General features: G+C 41.6%; 1 protein-coding gene across 1 annotated transcript; it reads left to right on the forward strand.

The window, feature by feature from the left end:
- Nucleotides 1–28: 28 nt before the first annotated feature.
- SIRT1 (sirtuin 1) lies at nt 29–15,998 on the forward strand. The gene is made up of 9 exons (XM_039554008.1): nt 29–464; nt 2,881–2,997; nt 3,889–4,130; nt 5,384–5,536; nt 6,605–6,752; nt 9,127–9,206; nt 11,582–11,768; nt 12,502–13,062; nt 13,969–15,998. Exons 1-9 carry the CDS (start codon nt 29–31, stop codon nt 14,286–14,288), a joined length of 2,244 nt encoding a protein of 747 aa, XP_039409942.1. The 3' UTR covers nt 14,289–15,998.
- Nucleotides 15,999–16,460: the final 462 nt, after the last annotated feature.

Raw genomic sequence — 16,460 nt, forward strand, 5'->3', positions numbered from 1 at the left:
GGGGGGCGGCGGCTGCGGCGGCGCCAAGATGGCGGACGGGGACGCTGCGCCGCTCCGCCCGCGCGGCCCCGCCGGCCCCGGCAGCGACAGCGCCGAGCCCGCGGCCAAGCGGCACCGCCGCGGATCGGGGAGCGCTCCGCCCGCACCGCGCCCCGACCGCGCCGCGGAGCCACCGCCCGCGCCCGCCGCCGCTGTGCCTGCGGAGCCGCCGGGGGAGGCGGCGGCCGCGGCGACCGATGGCGGCCGGGCGGAGCGGGAGGACGGCGGCGAGGCGGCGGCGGCGCGGAGCGGCGCGGACAGCGGGGCCGGGCTGCGGGGCCTGCCCCGGACGGAGCCGCCTCCGCGGCGGGACCAGGGGGAGGGCGCGGAGGCGGCGCCCGGCGAAGACGCGGCGGAGGCGGCCCCGGGCTGCGGGAGGGCGCAGTGTTCGAACGGGGCGGCCGCGGCGCCGGCCCCGCATCCCGGTGAGGACCGACCCCTCCCTTCTCCCCTCCCTCCCCTCCTCCGCGGGTCCCTCCTCCCCGCACAGCGCCAGTCCCGGGTGTCGCACGGGGCGCGATGTCACCGGCCCGGGCCGCGGTGAGCGCGGGCCCTGCGCCCCGACTGCCCCAGCCCCGCGCAGGGTGCGAATGCCAGCGAGCGCTGCCCCGCGGCTCCCCGATCCAAGGCAGCTCCGAGCCGTCCCTGTCAAGGCATCTTGTGCCGGGCGGCGCGCAGGGACAGTGGCTCGGCTCTCAGCCCTGAAAGCATTTATTCTGCTATGTTGCTGGCAACAAGTTATTAAAAATGAAAAATCATAAGCCCGGTTTCCTTTTCATAATCTCCACCGTGTTAATTTTTTCTGATCCTTAGAAACTTGCACATAAAGCTCAGGAGCAGCAGTCTTGACCAGTTCTTTAAATTACTTCAAGTGACAGTCTTGGTTAAGATTTCAGCAACTGCAGCACAAAACTAAACTAATCTTTCTAAAAAGTTTCTTTCAGATCATATTTGAAGTGTACTGGTGGCCAGCATCACTGAAAGTACCTCACAGTACAAACAGATCACGTTTGAGTTGTTTCTTGCTGGAGTTGTTAATTTTGGCCTTTTTTTTAAGCAGTGGAAAGACTTATTAAAATGTATCAGACATTGCATTCTGCCAGTACAGCCTTTACATTTTATCCCAGAATGCAGTTAAAGATACTTTAACTCCATAGTAAAAGTCTACAGAAAATTTCTGCCTGTGCAAAAGCAATCCAAAAGGAACAGAGGTATAGGATAAACCTGGATCAGCCTCAGTACTTAAAAACTCCATTGGAACAGCTCAGAGCAAAGCTAATGATCTCTTACCAGTGCCTTACATGAAGCCTTTTGCTCAAGTCCCTCAGATCCCCAGGTGTGTTTTGCTGTGGCTGGCTTAGTTCTGGCAAGCATTACTCCCTGTGGTCCTTTGCGGAATACACAGGGAGTGTTACAATTTAAACTGTTACTTTATCCTGCTTGTATCTGTCACTGTTTCTTAAATCCCAGGCACCCTGACCTGTGTGTGAGCAGTCTTTCACAATGTAAGCTTTGGTTCTTGATACTGAAGCCATATAGGTCGTTTCAGTGAAACTTGCACCTCACAGTTACTGATGTGTACTAATACACTTTTTCCTTCTCCAAAATTCTGAATATGTTCACTTCATGCGTAACGAGATGGAACTGAAATGCTGTAAATACATAGATTAATAGGAAATAGTAATGTCCATGAGCACCTGTGGCCTCAGAAGAACAAGACAGGAAGAACCAACAGCAATTTTCTGTCATTGACCTCTTTCTGTTCTAATCAAAAATAAAGTATTTATGCCAAGAAGGGAAAGAACAACACAACTTCTAAATAAAAAAAAATGATGGTGTTTTGTGGTGTTCTTTGTTTGAGAATCGAGTGGAGTAACAGCTAAAACAATGTAGGGGATTCCTCAGTTCTTCAGATAGAGACTGAGAACTATTATAGTGATTCTTTGCTTTAGAGAGCACAACTAAATTTGTTCTTTGTTCCTATCTTAGATTTTCAACAAATGAAGCTACAGGTGCTGAGGCTATTTCTAATAAAGCCAATAGAAAAGGTTTAGTAATCTAAGATCTAATAAGCTGCTCAGGTTGGAATTTAGATTTCCCCTTCAGTGTGAGCTCACAAGTGTCTTGTTCTCCCTCTGGACTCGTTCATCAAGGTCTGAGATGAAGTCAGATTGAGTTACTCTGGCTTAAGGCCACAGGCTGAGCCAAGGTGACGCTGGCACTCTGAGCCAAACCCAGCTGCAGGGGCAAATGGACAGAGAAACTTAGTGAAGGTGGTTCAAGGAAGCGTGTTTTGTGTCACAGCTGAAATATCATAAAGTGTGTATGTGGTCACCAGTACAGCTCAGCTGCTCACAACAGCATCTTCACAAAATTCGTTGTAGCAAATGTGCATTTGTGGGTTTCTTTGAAAATGCTATTAAAATGCTCTTAAAACCTAGTCAAAAATCTGTCTGCTATGGTGATGTTTTCATTTTACCCAGTTTTTTAATGAGCTGAATGCAGTGAGAATTGTAAGGGAAAGACATTTTTAATTATACTTTAAAAATATTTGGATTTTTTCTACAGTGCAATATCTATAATGCCCAACACTTTGAAGAATGACCTTTCATCAAGGTCAGCATCCAGCCCCCCGAAGCTCAGCATTAAGGTAGCAAGCCCTGCAGTAAATCTACCGACAGCTTGAAAGTGTTTCTATAAGTGTGAAGAAAAATAGACATTTTCTATGCCTAAGTGACAAAACTGCCTATTGAGCATGTGATTTTAGTTTTTGTGATATATTTGAAGATATACCTGTGCCCTTGGGCTGGAGTGTAACCCCCTGGTTGTGCTGTCTTGCAGAAAACTTCCTCTTCAGCGATGAAATCATAGCCAATGGTTTTCACTCCTGTGACAGTGATGAAGAAGACAGAGCCTCACATGCAAGTTCCAGTGACTGGACCCCAAGACCACGTATAGGTAGAAGCCTGGAGCATGTTCTTGGATGCTCTTTGCCTTCAAACAGTCACTTAATTTTCCCCAGTCTTCAAATGATTTTTCCTATTGCAAAAATATTGGCAATTAGTTCTTCTGAACAGCTCAGAGGTGTTGGCTGTATTCTGTATGTTATTTAAGGGTTTAAAAATGAAGCCTTTCAAACTTGCTGTATTTTGATTAAAATTGCCAATGTCTTTTCTTTCCTTGTGTAGAAATCCTGCCACAATCCCTATTAAAAGCATACATACAGACTCACTAAATTGAACTGATTTATGGCGTATTTCTACTTAATATTAATTCTTTAAGGAACAAGAAGATGATCCCTGTATGATTTTAAGACAGTGAGCCCTAATCTCAAGTGTTTCTGGAAAGGTTGATTTAATGGCTTTAGAAGGTTATGTCTGAAATAATTCGTGTTAGATGACCAAAAGAACAACAAAAATCCATGGATTACTGGGCTCTGTGCGTCTATTTAGAGTGATGGTTTATAATACCACTAGAAAGTATATGTATATTTTTTGTCTCTTCAGCTCATTCCTGTAGATACCAAGTGCTGGGAAAATACAGGTGGAGACATATTGTGAAGATCCTGTTGCACCTCTAAAAGCCATTAAGTTTGGTGTGAACTGGGATTTCAACCTTGATTGACTTTCTATGAAATCCTTCATGGGTTAACATAAAATCATGATAAATAAATAAAATTCCCAGCTGTCACTTCAGAGTTTAGACCAAAATACAGGGGGTTTGATGGATGGAGCATTAAATCGGATTCATGAAACTGTAGTAGCAATCATTACTAAATGGAACAATGACCATGATCATCTGCAGTACTTGACTCTATTTTAAATATCTGTATTTTTTAAATTTTCTTAGGTCCCTACACTTTTGTTCAGCAGCATCTCATGTTAGGCACAGACCCACGGACGATTCTGAAGGACCTGCTGCCAGAAACGATCCCCCCACCTGAACTGGATGACATGACTCTGTGGCAAATTGTGATAAACATCCTTTCAGAGCCACCAAAAAGGAAGAAGAGGAAAGATATTAACACCATTGATGATGCTGTGAAACTTTTGCAGGAATGCAAGAAGATCATGGTCTTGACTGGAGCTGGGGTAGGTATTGCTGCAACAAGTGTGAAAATACGGAGACAGGTTGGTTCAATACTTCAGTAGAGCATGCAGGGGATGGGACCAAATCACTGTGCTGGGGAGGAAGAGTCCAGTCCCCTGCAAGGACTGGAGGGGAGACACCATCTCTCTTCTCATACCAAAATATTCTTAGACATAGAAACTCGTAGACAGCTGATTCCATGCAAAATAGTTATGGAATAACAACACATTACCTGTCCAGAACATTTTCTATCCTAGTCTTCAGACAAAGGTGATGACTTTTTAAAACAAAATCTCACTGGATCTCTTAAAATACCAGATGGAGCTTGAGGGACTAGAAGAATAGGATTTGAAAAGGAAAAGAGTTGGGGAACAGAGGAGGAGGATGATCATACGGACAGTCTGATCGGATTTCAGCAGACTGGATGTTACTTTCGGCACGTGCTGCTCTGTGATGGTGATAAGGCTGTTTGACTAAAGAACATCTCTGAACTGCTGCACATTTTCAACTCTGTACCTGTGCACCAGATCAGTTCTTGCTTCTGTTCACACACAGATGGTGTGACACGATTCAGAGCAGATGAGTAATTCAAATCAGCTTTTAGAAGAGCACTGCTACTCCCAGTTTTGCTCTTTCCATACTTTCATACACCTGTTTCTCCTCCTCTTCCCATCCTATTTTGGGATAATCTGAGACAATAATTTTAGCCCTTATTGACTACTACAATGCTGTGATAAGCAATGTATATCAATAAACAACTTTATCAAAAGGGGTTTATTCTTCAAAAGTAAGAATATATTTTTCAGAAGTAAGACTATTCTGTGTTAGTGTGTAAAAAAAAAAAAATATCAACCACCATATCTAAGCCTGAGTTTGCAGATCAGTAAACACTTATTAATTAAATTTAATGCAGTAATAATCTACATTTTTGTTCATATCTTACAAAACTTCCAGTGGTAAAAGCAAGTTCTGGTATCCTGTTATTGTACTAAAGGGTTTTTTATCCACTTGTCAGATTTTGTTTCTGTGCTGTTTCTTCTGCTTGTGATTTGAGAATTGTTACATTGGATCAAAAAAAACGGGGGAAAAAAATAAAGGAAAGAAAAATAAATACAGAGAACCCAGACTGATTTTGTTCTTAATGTTTCTGAGCACTGCGCATACAAAAAGTGGTTTCCCAGAGTTTTTATCATAGCAACTCTTTATAGTCCAGTATGTCGTTTCACTTATTTCAGATTGCAAATATGTATTTCAGGTGTCTGTGTCTTGTGGAATACCTGACTTTAGATCCAGGGATGGCATCTATGCACGCCTTGCTGTAGACTTCCCAGACCTTCCAGATCCTCAAGCAATGTTTGATATAGAATACTTCAGAAAGGATCCCAGGCCGTTTTTTAAGTTCGCAAAGGTATGGTTTTCCAACAGTTCTTGTCTTGGTCAGTTCAGAGAGATAACAATATTAAAATGTGTAACTCAGATAAAAACTAGAAATGTTAAGCAACATTCTCTCTCTCTCTCTTTTTTTTAAGCTTATTTTACTGTTCCTGTTGTAGTTCAGGATACACAAAACCATTTCAGATGGTTGAAAATATCTCAGTGATATTAACAGTTTCAAAAGCAGCAATTACATCTCTTAGACAAAAAGGAATTGTAGAAGCTGTAGACATATGGAGAAACAAAAAAAAACCCAATTGCATTTAGTCTTCAATTTTCTTAGAACAAAAAAAATCAAACCCAAGATATAAGAACTTCTACAGGACCAGGAAGGACTTGTGAAAATCAGTCACTACTGTTTGTGCTCACTCTTTCTTCCCTTTGCTCACAATTTATACTACTGCTCTGTCATGTTACAAAGATTGGAAAAGAAAACTCAATCCATTCTTTGTCTGCTTGGCTTTCTCTGACAGCTTCCTATCCAGGTATTAGCAAATTTTGATGGTTACTAGTATACCCAGTTCCTTTGGGTTTTAATATTAAAAAAAACTACCTTACTCCCAAAAAACACACCCCAAACCAAAAAACACCACAGCAAGTAAAAACAACTTACTTGAAGCCTGTCTATACACAGGTTTTACCAGAAAAATCCAAATCAAATTTAGCTGATACTTTTTATTCTTTTTCACTTCTCCTTTTCCCTTTCTGTCCATCAGAATATATGTTTCTAGTAACAAATATTGAGGTCACTTGACACTTACAAAGGATAAAAAGCTTTCCTATTTCATAATTCTCAAAACCAGAAAAAGATCTAAACATTGCTTTTATGCTGTGAAAAGAACAAAATCCCAGCTTGCACAGAGCAGTTCATCCTGCCACGATGAGAAGCTGAGCTGTGGGAAGAGGAGTTGGATGCCAGAGCAGTGGCAAAGGGCACAGGGAGGGACCACGGTAACAGCTGCTGTGATTGCTGGGGACAGGGTTCAGCTCAGTTAAAGACTGTATCCACTTCCACTGTCTAACGTGCTTCTGAATTCCCTAGGAAATCTACCCGGGACAATTCCAGCCATCTCTGTGCCACAAGTTCATCGCTTTGATGGATAAAGAAGGAAAACTACTTCGCAACTATACTCAGAACATAGACACACTGGAACAGGTTGCAGGAATCCAAAGGATAATACAATGTCATGGTTAGTGGGTTTAGTTTCACTTACTTTCCTTGTGGGAATTCTTACTGGTGCATGTGACAAGGTAATTGCTATTGGAATTAAACCTTCTTTCCTTGAATTCCTGTCTCTTGCCACCAAATATTCTGCTTTTTAAATGTTGAAATTTTGTTGCAGACAGCTTACATATTTAAATCAGAGGTGTTTCAAGTGGAAATAACTCCTTTCAGGAATTGAGCTTGATGAAGTCTCCATGTATCAGTGAAGATCCACACCCTGTTGGCACAAGCTTAGACTGTAACCTCCAAAATGCATTTGGTGCTTCTTGATCTGTGTGAGAACATAACATGGAAACCAATCTTGCCATAGGTCCCAATCACTGCCCAACAATGGAATGGGAGTCTAGGTGTTATCTGACTATTTAGGTTATATTCTGCTGAAATCTTACAACATTCTGATACTTCAGTGACTCCACCTTATGTACAAAACACTGAGGATTAATCACCAGTTCAGTTGAGCTGAAGATCATCTTGTTACACCTTCAGTGTCATACACATTTTATAATTATGATGCCTAATTAAGTGGAATTGCTTTAATTGCTTGATATATTTTCCATTTCCAAGGACTTGCACATGTCAAGCTGAAAGTCCAAGGATTAATTTTCAAGAAAAGTATGCAGAAAATTAGTTCTTAAATGCATGTTTGGATCATTTAGTAAACTTCAGACAAATAAATTGTCTAAAAGCAGTGTGGCATGTTTGTAAGGCCCATCCATCTAACTGCACCTTTGCCAGGGGCCAAACTCATACGGTTTCCATACCTACAAAGCTTAGCTCAGTGCCAGATCCATAGGTTTTCATTCTCCAGACAGAGCAAGCACAGTGCTCTGAATGGGGCCCAGGCAGCACACAGCAGCATCTGCCTGTCAGCTCCCCAACCCCAGTGCTGGTTTCCATCTGTGCTTAGTGTGTTACACGTTTTCTTTCGGTTGGTATTCCATCTGAGGCATTTATCACAAACCTCTTACATGGATGGGTTTTTGCACATAACTGCTCTGCTCAAGCTCCCCATTTTTCCAGTTGCACGCTCCAGGGATGGGATCACAGACGATCTTCAGTGTACGTCCTGTGTAAGGTGATTCTAAATGAAACATTCTTTAGTAACATGCTGTGCACTTGGAGATTTTGAGGCCTTTGGAAATGAGCAAAGGTTGTTTTGAGCACATCAACCTTCATCTGACCTACAGCTGCTGTTCTTTACCAAATGGTTGTTGCCTAATGGTGGTGGCTAAAGAGAAACCATAACTCTTTTGGGGGGGGTTCACAGTGCTGTATTTATTCTACTTTTTCCTCTGGCTGGGGCAATGGCAAGTTAATCATGGGCAGTTAACAAAGAACTGTGCAGTGATTTGGGGAGTTCATATGTGAACCTTCAGACCCATTTGTCACTGCAGACCTACAGTACAGTTCCTGCTATGAAAACTATGGTGTCTGAGATGCATTCTGCTGTATTTAAAATGCTCTTGCATTCAACCAATGCGTCTGGAATTAGATTGTATTCCTTGCTGTTGCTGGAGCTGAGTGAACAGAGGCCGTGGCCTGCTGGCTGGGAATGGCTCATACATGGGCACCAAACTTCTGATGGTGAAAAATAATTCACATAATGGAGTTGCAGGGAGGTAGCAGCAGATGCCTCAGAGTTGGGTTTGCGAGGACATGTCCCTAACATGCTGTATGAAGCTCTGAATTATTACTATCAGCTAATCAGAACGAGCAAATAACTGTCTTATCTCCCATAGTCCTTGGAATCCCTCATGCTGGGGGAGCTGCAATGCTGAGCAAGGTTTCAGAAGCTGTACAGTTTGCAGGCCAGCAGTCATCAGCAGACCTGAGCTGCCAGTTGCTCATAACTGATTTGCTCCAGGTTTTTCTGTGCTTTCACTCTCTTTGTCTTACCCAGATACAGCACCCTGAAAGCATATTGTCTTTACTAATGCATTTTCTTAGTTATTCTGTGCTACCGTTTGTTGAGTTGCTGTGGGTTCCTGTGCTGCTGATGCTGTTTGCAGCACCACTGTTGTGTAACGAGAAGGGCAGTCCCTGTTCTCTGCTCCTTGTCTGTGCTTGTACAGGTCAGGGGAATGAGAGGACACAGAATCATTTGTGTTGACATGCACGTGGTATATTGCTACTCCTAAAACAAGATTTCTGCTGACTAACACCTAGAAGAACAACTTATAGTATTACAACTATCTCCTCTTAATTTTACATTACCTTTTTAAATGCCTGATTTCTGTAGCACTGCAACATAACAGCCTTTTTGTCAAAACAGCTTGGGCATAAGACCAAATCTGAATGACTGAAAATCCTGATGCTACCATACGGCTTTTTCCCCTCAGGTTCCTTTGCAACAGCTTCCTGCCTGATCTGTAAATACAAAGTTGATTGTGAAGTTGTTCGAGGAGATATTTTCAATCAGGTAAAAAATCTACTTTAACTCACTGCAGCTTTCTAATAAGTAATTCTCTCAGAAAACCAAACCCTGAAACACCACACTGGGATTGCTTACAAGATCTGCTTTTAAAAGCCTCCATATCTCTGCATGTATTTCATAAAAGTGCCTCTCTGTATTATAGCATTTCCCCTGGTATTTAAAAGTATACTCAAATACTGTACTGCAAAAATTTGGTAATGGCAAAAATCAGAACAAAACCTTAAGAGTCCATTTTTAGTGGCTCCTCTGAGAAAAAGTAGAGGTTAAATGGTAAGTGGAAAGTTGGATTTGTACCTGGTTTGTGTTTATCTGAATTTAGAGTCATACTGAGAAAGTGTTCTTAGTCTTCTATAATGTTGGCTGCTCTTTGAGCATTTACCTGTATTAAAAATGTGTTTCAAACAGCAGCTGATATATGGAGAAATTGCTAACCACAGAGCAGGCTCTGAGCAAGGATCAAATGGAATGTGCGTGTTGCTTTCTAGGACTCCTGAACTATTCCATCGTCCAAACTCCCCATGTCTGGGTGTCAAGTGACCTGGGACCAAGGCAGGAGTTGGTTCTGCTCTGTCAGAGCAGATGAACCTTTGACTTGGAGAGACCCTCTCTGCCTTTGCCTTTCTTCCCCTTCTTTTGAAGGAACAGAGGTGATGATTCTGTGATCAAAAAGATCTTCTTTATGCAAATGAAAGGGGACTCTTTCTGCAGGCTCATTGGTTTTTTTGATAAATGCCTCAGAGTCCATAGTTGCAACTTCAGACAAGAAACATGGAAGGAATGTAAATCCTTCAGGCATTACATCTGAAATAGAAATCAATGAAAGCCTTTCAAGAAGAGATGTTTTAGTTAAAGCTTTAAGAAATGGGAATTTCGTAAGCCTGAAGCCTTGTAACACTGAAATACTGAATGTGAAATCTGGTTTACTTTGCTATTAAGAATATTATTTTTGAGAACATCCTACAGATATTTTTTGCTCCTTTACCTCCAGAGCCAGCTGGCTGGAGTTAGAATTTCTCTCTCTGGTATATAAAGATCTGAGGAAAAAGTTCAAGACTCATTCTAGTCATCTGCTCCTTTTTGGGGAATTCTTCAGTTGGTTTCCCTTGACTGTGGGATTATTGGGTGCTCTCTTGCTCGGGTGCAGGGTTTCTGCCACACAAGTTCCTAGATCTTGTACCAAATAGCTTCTTAGGCATCCTTCCCACAAGGTTTTTCTTTGTTCAAAGACTTTAAATTTTTGGGAAAGATCCTTTGACACTAGAGGAAGGCCTTCTACTTTTGATGTTTTCTAATTTGGAGAGTATTGTCTTCTGTCCCACTGCAGGCATCCATAAAACTAATTCTTTGACTTAAACTTTCTACATTCTATATTATTTTTTTCTGCAGCTATTCTCTGTATAGGATGGACTTGTTATGCATTTAAAAGACAGTTTTCAGATGTTTTTCTATTGCAATAGGTAATATACGTATCTTTACACCTTTATAGCTCTATTTTGTAGCTTGTGATGGTTTCTATATGATTGCAGCTACTTGGATTTATTGTGAAGCATTATATTTTAACACTACAACTGAGAAGACTTGAACTATTAGAAGGAAAATTGCTCAGTATTGTCTGTAGATCTATCACTCACCTTCTTGCTTTTCTTCTCTCTTAAAAAGTCCTAAGATAGGAAAGAGTTGAAAGAGGTCCCAAAGATCAGAAACTCTCTGGTTTCAGGAGAAAAGGGAATCTACTTCTCCACAAACTCGTGTCCACTTTTGTTAGTGAAACAGGATTCTGCTCTGTTTCTGGAGGATTTAGAAAAGTTCAGAATGGACACCAAGCAGAAGTTTTGGTCTCTGTTCTTGCTGTATATGCTCTTAGCCAGCTGCCTGCCGAAGTGCTCTGTAAAGTGCTCTGTAGCTTTGTGTGTGTAACACACATAGTCCTTTGGAGGAGAGAAGCTCCAGGTAAAGCTCTGCAAAAGACTCTTGGATTAGGAAAGGGCTTGTATCAGATGCTCGACTGGAACCTGACAGCGACATCTAAGTTTTTGCTCTGATTAAACTAAGAAAAATACTTTCCTGTCAAATGGGAGGTGTGCTCAGTTGGTGCTGAGCATGACTGCTAGGCTTTGCCTTAGTGGTGTAGACCTGCCTGGTTTCTCCCTCTTTATTCCTGCTGTAGCTTTATTTCCCTGTGCAGTCGCTGCAGGCAGGAGTAAAAACTGTAGTTGTCTGTACATCCACAGAACAATGACATGAGGAAATATCACTGAAACTTCCCTGTCTCTGCCAAAATAAGTGCCTGTGAAATATCAAAGTGTGAGTTTTTCAGAGGCCCAGCCCTGCACTGCAGTAACAGGAGGTGTTGTGTGCAGGTGGTGCCCCGGTGTCCCCGCTGCCCCCCCGAGGAGCCGCTGGCTATCATGAAGCCGGACATTGTGTTCTTTGGGGAGAACCTGCCTGAGCAGTTCCACCGTGCCATGAAGTATGACAAAAATGAAGTGGATCTCCTTATTGTCATTGGGTCTTCACTCAAAGTAAGACCAGTAGCATTGATCCCAAGTAAGTGACTGTCTCTGGTAATACTTTCTTTAAAAAATTTGGATCAAAAGTGGAATTCTCAGTTTAGAAACTCCAAGCTCTAAGAAACACCCTTGGCTCAATTCAGTGAGCACCACATTTTCTAATATGAAAGCTGCTTGCCTATGTAAAGCTGAAATGCAAAATTGAGAAAGCAACAAATTCTAAGTGCTTTTTCTACACTCCAGGAAGATCTCAAGGTAATTCAATTATGATCTCAAAACTACTCTTAAACCTGAATGACTGTTCTAAGAGTCATTTCTCTCCCTGCTTCCGATATGCTTTCAAAGTTACCTGAAGGCATTAGAACAGAAGCATCTCAAAAGCAGTATATTCCTCCTGTGCATTTAAGTACATAAAGCAAGTGCACTACATCAACATAACTGAAAGAGATTATAGTACTAATTTTAATATTTTTAACATTTGACCAAACATTAATGTAGCCAATATTTCTGTGCATGTTTCTCAGTGATTGAGGAATGTTTTTTACTGTAAAAAAATGGAGGGAAAAAACCATTTAACCAGGTTACAGTAGGCACAGCACCTCAAACTGCTGTTGTTAAATTTGGGACTGGCTTGGTTTCTTCCTGATCTGGCTTGTTTTTGTCTTGTTGCGAGTGAAGGCATGAAGAGAAGCCTGAGCTTTCTCAGTAGATCTCTGATGAAAGTAAAACCCAAGTGACAACTACCTTTGAATTCTCTTTTCCATATATAGGTTCCATCCCCCATGAAGTGCCTCAGATCTTAATTAATAGGGAACCTTTGCCTCATCTACACTTTGACGTGGAGCTTCTCGGAGACTGTGATGTTATTATTAATGAATTATGTCAGAGGTTAGGTAGCGAATACACAAAACTTTGCTACAACTCAGTAAAACTTTCAGAAATCACAGAAAAGCCTCCACGGCCGCACAAGGAGCTCGAAGTGCTCTCAGCTGAGCTCCCACCAACCCCTCTGAACATTTCAGAAGGCTCCAGTTCACCTGAAAGAATGACCCCACCTGATACTGCAGTGGTGTCTTCAGAACACCCACCTGAATGTAAGGTAGAAAACTGTGAGCCTGCCTCAGAGACTAAAGGGACCTGCTCAGAGGAGACGCTTCAGGACACAGAGCTGGCATCAGAAAACCCTGAAAATCCTGCTGGTGAGCTAATGAACTCTGAAACAATGAAGGAAAATGGATCTAATGATGGAGAAAATAAAGAAAAGAGTGAAATACTGAAGAAGTGCTGGGTAAACAGATCCGCGAAAGAACAGATTAGCAAAAGGCTGGATGGTAAGTGTTAATGCTTTTCAGTATTTTGCTTCCTTTTGGCTGATACGTTTATGCTAGACTTTACTTTAAAGTGATAAATAAGTTACTCTTGAGGCAGTCAGTGGGTTTCAGAGGCTATTTTTGTTCAGACAATTGTCTACGTAACTCTCATTGAACCATTTCTTTCTTTTGGAGAAGTCAGCAGGAAATATTTTTTGTATTTCATAGTAGGTTTTAAAATCAGTGATCACATCCTCACCTAAAAGATCAAAGTTTAGGAGGCTGAAGGTAGGTATCAAAAAATAAATCCCTTTGTAACATTTTCAAATGCATTTTCAGAAAAATTAGTTTGATCCTGAGGTGTGTGGAAGCTGGTCATAGTAGAGCCTGATTTGGTATGGCAGTAGAGCTGGAAGACAAAGTCATGACAGGACTTAAAAATCTCACAGCTGGAGTGAGGCATGTTATGAAGGAAACTTTAGACTTTCCAAGGAAGCCCTCCAAGTGTGCAGTCTTGTAGCTGATGTAAGGAGTCAGGAATTAAATTGCCATTTTCCATCGGAAAGGCTGGGTTTAGACTTTGTCTGATACTCCATGCAGGGGGCTCCCATTCTGTCACAGGTGGAGGAAGTCTAGCTGTGAGTATGTGTTCCCATGAAAAAAGCTGCTGAACAATCAGCATCAATTCTCTTTGGTGTCAAAGGGAGGGGGAGGAGGAACACTGAGCTTTCCAGTGAAGCATTTCTTTTGTCCTTCATAATAAATATGCATACACGAACATAAATGCATTTTCATGTCATCTGATTTGTCAGTTAAGAGTCACTGTTGAAAACAGATACATGCAGGTATCTTCTAACCACCAGTCTGACAGACCTTGCATGAATCATTTACTTCAGCCTGTCACTGACTGTTGAAATTCTGTTCTAGGTACTCAGTATCTGTTTTTGCCACCCAATCGCTATATCTTCCATGGTGCTGAGGTTTACTCGGATTCTGAAGACGATATCATATCTTCCAGCTCTTGTGGCAGCAGTAGTGAGAGCGGCTCGTGCCGCAGTCAGAGCTTAGATGTAGAGGACGAGAGTGAGATGGAGGAGTTTTACAATGGCATAGATGAGGATGCTCCCGAGCAGGAAGAGGAGCCTGGATTCGGAGAGGATGGAGCCGAACGGGAGGAATGGGCAGCTGAGGAATCAGCTGATACAAATGAAGCTGCAGGGACTGAACATCCGAGCAATGCGCTGTAAAGTGATCGCTGACTGGTTACAGGAACTTCCCACCAGCATTAGGAGCTTTGGCATGTCAGAATGAATGTTTACGTCTGAATTTAGAGCAACAAAACCATAAGGACGTAGTGTTTATAAATAACTAAAACAGATTTTCATGCTTAGTTTTTTACCTTTTTCAATAAAAATCTATTACTGCGCACTCAACACTAACTCATCTTTTTTTTAAGGTACCAGGATTATCTAAACAATTGTCACAATGTTCACTTTTAAGTTCATCTGTCTGATCAGGCATCCATGTATATAATACATATTTTTGCTTAATAAATTTCAGTTTATATTATTTTTAAACAGATTTGAAAAAGCCATTGGAATGTTAAACTAATATAAAGGGAACAGCTAATTTAGACCAAAGAATGGTATTTTCACACCTCTTGCTTTGTAACACTTTGGTTTATTTAAAACCTTCTGCTTCTGCTAAACCTTTCATTCACACCTAGTCTGTCATTAAACACTGGCATTTTCTAAGACCTACTGTGGCAGCTAATTTTTTTTGCTTTAACAGTTACTTTGTATGTTTGAGACATACTTAATTGCGAGCAGACAGTAAAATGGAAACAAGACAGCAGCACTTGAGGAACCCTATGGTTATTAGACTGATCAAGAAGTGCTGTGAAAATGCTTAGGTTGCTGAGTGTATTACTTCCTGTGGACATGAAGCGATGTTGACATTGGCTCCTCTGGCATTTTAAACAGAAAGGATCCCCCCCGGTAGGAGTCTGTCACGCTGTATCCAGAGGTCACATCTAGAGCAGCTTGCTTTATAAATAGCATTTGAGGAATTGCCAAGGCTCCAGTGTGGAAGCAGAGTTCAGAAGAGTGTTCCTCCCGGCGTGTAAGAAGGCGCAGAAATGAAGCTCTTCCTTTGTACTTATTGATGCACCAACCCCAGGAGAGACTCCAATGGTGGGAGCTTCCGTTTACGCTGCCGAGCGGCTCCACACGGATTAACAACCTGCTGGGCTGAGGTCCCATTTCAGCTGGGAAACCTTCTCCCACTGCCAGCTCCACCTTGGATACAAAAAGCAAAGCAGCTTCTCCCACTCTGCCGTCTCAAGTGCTAGGCTGCCTTAAAACTGGATGTTGCAGATGCTCAAGTGCAGATTGTTTCCAAGCCTTTAGAACTATTTTGTACAATTGCACAGTGCAGTAGTAAGTGAAACAGCATTTTTCTATAAACCACTTTTTCAACATTGGCCCAAATGAACTCTACGATGTAGATTATTCATATACTTTGCTTTAATATTTATTACATTTTGGAAGATGTATAGTAGCTGTTCTTTGAACATAATACAACAGTTAATAAATATTTAAGAACAGCCTCCTGTATTCATCGGGAAATGTTGGCATGTCGTCCAAATTTAATACAGCTCTTATTTGGCTACACTAAAGAATGCAATATGTTTAGTTTTCACTTGCATGTCACAATGTATTAGTTTGTGCTATAGGAGATATTTTAAATTGAAATACTTTGTTTTAAATTATTTTTACAGTGAGGATTGTTTTCTGCTCTTTTATATTGTATATAGTGTCTTTTATGTAATCTACTGGCATATGTTTTGTAGAAGACTGTTTAAAATGACTGGCTATCTTCCTGCAACTTTTGAAATACAAAACCAGTGTTTTATACTCGTACACTCTGTTCTAAAGTCTATTAAAATTGTCATTTGATTTCTGGTTTCTGTTAATTTCTAGCTATACCATAGAAACTTACCTAAGATGCCCTATAAAGTCAAGGTATACCCTGGCTAATGGAAGGCATTACATAGGAAATGGCTTTTTTACCACCTGCCCCTGGGAAAAAAGCAAAGCCTGAATGAAGCTGCCCTGCATTGTTCTGGGTTTATCCCATGGCTCCCTGGGCACTGCAGCTGTGCTGAGCCCTTCCTTTGGCCCTCAAGGGCCAGGGCCCAGTTTAATTAGTTTCCCACTATGTAACACCTTACTGTGTGAATGATTCCACTGTACTTCTGAACCACCATCTCTCTAATAGAAATTAATTTGTATTAGAAAAAAAAAAAAGAGATGATAAAACTCACACACTTGAGACACAAAATATTAAAAACAGTTAGACTCTAACACACCCAGATGCTTCCCTATCAATTAGTTATTACTCTGAAAGACTTGAAAACA

Source organism: Corvus cornix, chromosome 6 (assembly GCF_000738735.6).
Source record: "Corvus cornix cornix isolate S_Up_H32 chromosome 6, ASM73873v5, whole genome shotgun sequence".
In the NCBI taxonomy this organism is placed as follows: Eukaryota; Metazoa; Chordata; class Aves; order Passeriformes; family Corvidae; genus Corvus; species Corvus cornix.

Excerpts from the sequence above, each read along its gene's own strand:
- SIRT1 (XM_039554008.1), top strand. The coding sequence starts at position 29 with ATGGCGGACGGGGACGCTGCGCCGCTCCGCCCGCGCGGCCCCGCCGGC. Across the intron at positions 2,998-3,888 it reads GACCCCAAGACCACGTATAG|GTCCCTACACTTTTGTTCAG; the intron begins GTAGAAGCCTGG and ends AAATTTTCTTAG. Across the intron at positions 6,753-9,126 it reads AAGGATAATACAATGTCATG|GTTCCTTTGCAACAGCTTCC; the intron begins GTTAGTGGGTTT and ends TTTTCCCCTCAG.